General features: G+C 33.2%; 1 protein-coding gene across 1 annotated transcript; it reads right to left on the bottom strand.

Moving 5' to 3' along the window:
- Positions 1–4950: 4950 nt before the first annotated feature.
- On the bottom strand, positions 4951–5685 carry LOC140435914 (uncharacterized). The gene has a single exon (XM_072524625.1). The coding sequence runs from the start codon at positions 5683–5685 to the stop codon at positions 4951–4953; it is 735 nt and encodes a 244-aa protein (XP_072380726.1).
- Between the last annotated feature and the right edge of the window lie 643 nt (positions 5686–6328).

Raw genomic sequence — 6328 nt, 5'->3', positions numbered from 1 at the left:
GTCACCAAAAAACAGATTTACACGAATATCAAAAAAACTTAAACAAGATTTTCAGTCTGACACAGCAGACACAGTGAGCATAAATTCCCTGTCATCACTGGAACCTCAGGATGAGGAATATCTCTCAGATACCTCCCAACATTCCCAAAAATCCTCTTTTTAATAAAATTCAATCTAATTCAATGGAATTGTGATGGGTTTTACCCTAGACTTGAACACCTTCAAAAGTTAATCGTTGATACTACTGCCGACATAGTATGTTTACAAGAAACAAATTTCAAATCTGACCACAAAAGACTTCTAAATGGTTTTGTAGGATATCATTTCTTGAGAACTGACTATCTTAGAGCTAGCGGTGGAACATCCATATTTGTATCCAGTGATCTCTACTCCACACATCTTCCCATTTGCACAAACCTAGAAGCTATCGCCGTTAACATTTGGTGTCCAAACAAAATTTCAGTTTGTAGTATTTATATTCCTCCAAATTATAGTTTATCCGAAGCTGATTTAGTGGACCTCATATACCAACTTCCTTCACCTTTCATTCTTGTTGGAGATTTCAATGCCCACAATACATTGTGGGGTTCTGAAAAAACCTTCGGCCGGGGAAAGACTGTCGAAAATGTATTAAATTTGTGCCACCCAAAAATATATCCTAACCTCACATGGAAACCAGCTGAGTATCTTTATGACAGTAATCATTATCCTATTTTAATATCTGAAAAATCTGCAAAACATTTCGACCCCTTTAAAAAATGGAACATTTCTAATGCCAACTGGGATGGCTTTCGATTATATACTGAAAGCAAATTAAATCAGCTGCAGTTATCAGAAGATGCAAATGAAAATATTGGCGCTTTCAATAACTGTATAATCTCCGCTGCTGAAGCAAATATCGGACAAATAGCAATTTCTTCGTCTCGTAAAACAACACCTTGGTGGAATGAAAGATGCTCTCTGGCTTTACAACAAAGTTAGGCAGTATTAAACAAATACCGCAGAGACAGTACTAAAGAAAATTTAATTACCTTAAAAAAACTGAGAGCCAAATCTAAGTATGTAATTAAACAAAGCAAAAAAGACTTTTGGAAAAAACACGTCTCTTCCATAAATACTGATACTCCTTCTAGCAAAATTTGGAAAAAAATTAAACACATGACAGGAAAGAAAACGTATTCAAAAATTTCTGCCATACTTACTCAAAACAGCACAGTCTGTTCCTTCCATGACACGAAAAAACAAAATCTTAATTCGCCGATTTAGAATCGGCCATACAAGACTAACTCATAAACATTTAATGACTTCCCAAGATCCACCTACATGCACACACTGTGGTAATATTCTATCTGTTAAACATATTCTCGTAGACTGTCCCCACTTTAACAACGAAAGAAAAAATAATCTTTTGAGTCAAAACCTACAAAATATTCTCAGTTCGCCAGATCAATTCCAAAACCTTACTAATTTCCTCTATGAAACCAAGCTTTACCAGGATATTTAGAAGAAGAAACGTAGTTTAGAATTTGATAATTAATTATTGTAACAATATTTAATGTATTTCTATATTAATTGTAATGTTACTGTATTTGTAATGTAATGTAATAAAATTGTACCTGTGTCAGTGACCTACGCTGTCGAGACACGTAAAGCTAAAAAAAAAAAAAAAAAAAAAAAACAATAAATATCTATATATCTATCTACTCTCTCGTAACGTGGGACAAATACGTTAAAAAATAATAACCCAACCGAAAAGTGATACCCTATGGAATAGGGTATCACTTTTCGTGATACCCTAATATACTGCCTATGGAATATGCAGCGATTTTAAAATATTGCAAAAATTAAATGTTTGATATTTTTTATATTTTGGATATATATATATATATATATATATATATATATATATATATATATATATATATATATATATATATATATATATATATATATATATATATATATATATACATATATCGAAAATAAATCGTTTGAAAGCAAATTTAATTCGAATAGAAACTTGTTTATTTAAGACTTTCTTTGAAATGTATAAAAATCTCACTACATAAACAAAAAACAAATTTGTTCTTGTAGTTTTCAATAAATGTGCTTTATTTTGTTAACCACAAATGCAAACTATGCATTTGTAAAAAGTGAATATTTAATAGGATAAAAACATACTTTTTTTTTCTGACATATTTTAATTTATGCGAAATAGACACATGGAAAGAGCACACAACAACAAAGAAAACAAAGTAAGCACATTTAAAAAGATTAGTAAGCATAGGATACATAATCATTGAATACATTCGAACTGTAGAAATCTCACAAGAATTAAAAGAAAGAGTCCTAGAGTTCGAAAATATTAATAAAAGAAGATTCAAGAAAAAACACTACTAAAGAAGAGTATACAATACACACGGGAACATTTAGAGATATGGATCAGGAACAAAGAAAAGTGATAAGGGAAAATACAAGAGCCACTGCCAGAATTACGAAACTGAGAAAAAGGGGTTTAAAGTTGTAAGCACATTCCGAGCCCATTGTGTGATACTATGATGCATTTTATTTAGTAATAGGTAGATTTAAACTTACTGAATAAAAAAAGTAGTTATCTGTGGTTTTTATTTAAAAAATGGTAGATACCACATTTAAGTCAAGAATTATTTATATTATTAACAGTGGTAACGTACTGCCAGTGAAGATACCACTTTTCCACCACCAAAACATGTAGGTAACGTTAGTATACTAAAGAAATAAATTTGAAAATAAAATTGAATAATTATTTTGCAAATAACCACAACGGATATTTTTTAATCTTTTACGTTGCTTAGCAAATGTGGTGGCTTTGTGGCCTTGTTGTTAACTTACAAATGTTCCCAAAATGTAAGCCTATTTGCTGGCATTAAGGAAGATAAGGTTTTAATAATATTGGCCTTTCTTTCTTTCCTGATACCGCTTATTGGTTTGTTCTTTTTGGTAAAAAGCCCTCCATTTTTCAAAAAATTTAGCTCAAGTTTTTTAACTTCAGTAAACTTTTTCTTGTAAGCCAAAATTTTTTTTCTTCTTATTGCTCCAATTTGCAGAATATCCTTTAGATAAATGCGCGGTTGTTGTTTCTTTAATTTATAAATTGAAGAATGATCATCCCACTCATAAAAATTTTCAGGTCTAATAACTTTTACTTTGTTGGAATTAGCTTTTTGGACAACATTAACAAATTCTTTAAAATCATATATCTTTCGATTTTTTTTTTCATAAAAGCTTCTATTTGATGATGAAAATTATCCGCAGACATAAACCTATGCCCAGGTTCAAAGTATTAAATAACAATCTCGTTAATAGAGACCTCTGCTGAGTTAAAAATGTAAGTTAAAAAAGTAAATAATGTCCAATTTTTATTTTGTGACAAACAATTGTTTTGTGCCCATCGGAACAAAACTCTAATTGAATACTATGATTCTTGGACAAAATATCGACTTATATAGTAGCTAAGGAATAGTAGATACCACGTTTAAGACTATTACTGCTCTGTATTGTAGTATATTGTAGCTTATAAGCTTTTACAACTTTTAAGTTAAGAAAAATCATGTAGAATGTAAAGGTTTATATGTATAATACCATAACTCTATTTGGCACAAAATTTGAGATACCACTTTTAAGCTAAGCACGGCAGAGTAACAATCGCAAAACTATGATGTAAAAGAAATGGAAGAACGGGTCAAAATCTGCTATAATAAATGTAGCTCTAAAGAATAATAAAAAAAGACAAGAAACCCATTTCCCCACTATGTAGCTTAACGCTTCCTATTCAGAGATTTGAATCAAGTAAGACTACTAGTAATGGCACAAAAAAAGGCCAGAGTAAAATTTGCCGAGCTAGAAGACCACCCAAACTGGATCCTGAGAGAGATGTTAGGGTATGTTGTGTTTCAATATTGAAAGCACAGAAGACTTAAACAAAAAAGTTAGTGAATATTTAAAGAAGTACAGCAGCTAATATTCTACTTTTATCAAAGCAAACCCCCATGCATATTTCATTTTCAAGGTGCCACACTCTCGACCGCCGAGTTGCTAAACAACTGAGCCTAGCCCGGAGTGGGGACTCAACGTCCGAGCATCTAATACACTTCGATGATACAGCAGAAATAATAGCTAGACTATAGCTAGCACATCACACTATCTTGCATATTCAGGGTAGGGTATCTTGCGGGATAGATGGACATAGTGCTAGGATGTCAAATAATAAATACACAAAGTGAATGTAGTTAAGTTCTATAAGAGAAGCACTCACTCATAATTGTTTATTTAGGTGCTGGCTTAATTTTAATATGAAAATAAGTTATATGTAAATTTATCAATTAATATAAATACTATGTGTGTATGCAATCAAATTACGGTACCTGTGATGTTGATGTATACTTCTTCTTCTTCCTCAGTGCACTGGGCTGGTTCGGGAACAGAAATCTTCTCAAAAGGGTCGCGTGGTCAAGGTTACACAAAATACTGGAGTGTTTAGCGCGCCGATTTATACAGGACTATGTCTCAACTCAGATTGAAAATGCGTGTCGTCCCGTAGCTTGCTCCCTTAAGACTAGGGGGGACTGTACAGGTCCGTATTAATTTACGATGACAAGACATACACACACGTTAAGTAAAGAATTAAAATATAAAAATAAAATAATAAAAATTATTAATAAAAACTGAGAATATATGTGGAGGGACGTAACATTCCCACCCACCAAAATGCATATTTGCATTTTTAGTCAATATAAGGCAAAGGGCATAGCTTAACCAAAGGTCGCCTAAGTTCACCTTTCGCGGTTTGTACGATAGCTACGCGAGTAATATCATCTTGACCGAAAATTAAAGTTTTAATTCGACCCATTTGCCATTGTAAGGGAGGCTTGGTCTCATTACGTATTAGTACGAGTGTACCTATATTAGGGTTTACTCATTTTTATGCCACTTCGAGCGTTGATGAAGAGTATGTAAATATTCTCTACTCCATCTTTGCCAAAAGTCTGCATGTAATCGTTGCAGCAATTGCCAACGACTTAGTCTATTTAAATGAACATCACTGTAATCCCGATCGGGAATTATCTTTAAAGGCTCTAGTATAAGAAAATGTCCAGGTGTTAACACTGAAAAATCATTTGGATCATTACTGACAGGACATAAGGGACGACTATTTAAGACAGCCTCTATTTGTATGAGTAATGTATTAAATTCTTCATAGGTTAAAACCTGTTCGCCTATGACTCTAGACACATGTGTTTTTACGCTTTTTATACCCGCTTCAAACAATCCACCAAAATGGGAAGCTGCCGGAGGATTTAAATGCCATGTAATGACGTCGTTTTTATCAAAATGTGACTTAATGTCTTTTAAATGGGATTTTGCTTCTACAAAATTTGTTCCGCAATCATAATAGACAACAGAGCAACGTCCTCGACGTGCTATAAAACGTCTGAATGAGGCTAAAAATGCCCCGGTACTAAGTTTGGATACCAATTCTAAGTGCAAAGCCTTAGTGGCAAAGCATACAAATAGGCAAATATAGGCTTTCGTTCGTTTAGCATTTTTAAGCTTATTGGCTCGTATCAGAAAAGGACCGCCAAAGTCGACGCCAACGCAAGAAAATGGTTTGGCCTTGGATATCCGAAGGTCGGGAAGAGCCCCCATAGGTGGCTGATAATTTTGAGGTTTTAGTCTCCAACAGGAAAGACATTTTGAAAGAACACTACGAATAACACGTTTGGATGAAATTATCCAAAAGTTTTGTGACAAGGCGAAGTGCGTACCTTGAATGCCTGCATGTAGATGAACAATATGAATTTCCGAGATAAGTAATTTGATAAAATTACCTTTGGAAGGTAAAATAAGAGGAAAGCGCTGGTCATACGCTAATTCTGACTGGCTAAGTCTTCCGCCCACTCTTAGGAGATCATTTGAATCAAAGAAGGGATTTAATTTTTTCAAATATTTGAATTTTATAGAATTACCTATAACCTGTTCTATTTCCTCCTTCAAATATCTTTGTTGCACTAATCTAATTAGTTGATTAGTGGCGTTACTTTGTTCCTGAATAGAAAGCTTTCCAACTGTTCGTTGATTGGCTGATTTTAGGTTACCAACAAATCTAAGAACATAGGAAAAGATACGTTTTAATTTTGAAAAGAAAGAAAATCGATTACAGAGATTATCGACAAATTCATCAGATGGAAAAGACAAAAGACAACTGTTTCAATTCTAAGTTATGTTCGATAGAATCGGTCAAGGAGAATGACCAGTTATCTTCAGTAGTGCGAAGAAATTCCGGACCCAC

Source organism: Diabrotica undecimpunctata, chromosome 3 (assembly GCF_040954645.1).
Source record: "Diabrotica undecimpunctata isolate CICGRU chromosome 3, icDiaUnde3, whole genome shotgun sequence".
NCBI classification, from domain to species: Eukaryota; Metazoa; Arthropoda; class Insecta; order Coleoptera; family Chrysomelidae; genus Diabrotica; species Diabrotica undecimpunctata.
Note: the sequence above shows the minus strand (reverse complement) of the source record. Positions and strands in the feature narration are given on the sequence as shown.

What these genes read in the sequence shown, in the direction of transcription:
- LOC140435914 (XM_072524625.1), bottom strand. Translation starts at nt 5,685, where the DNA reads ATGGGGGCTCTTCCCGACCTTCGGATATCCAAGGCCAAACCATTTTCT.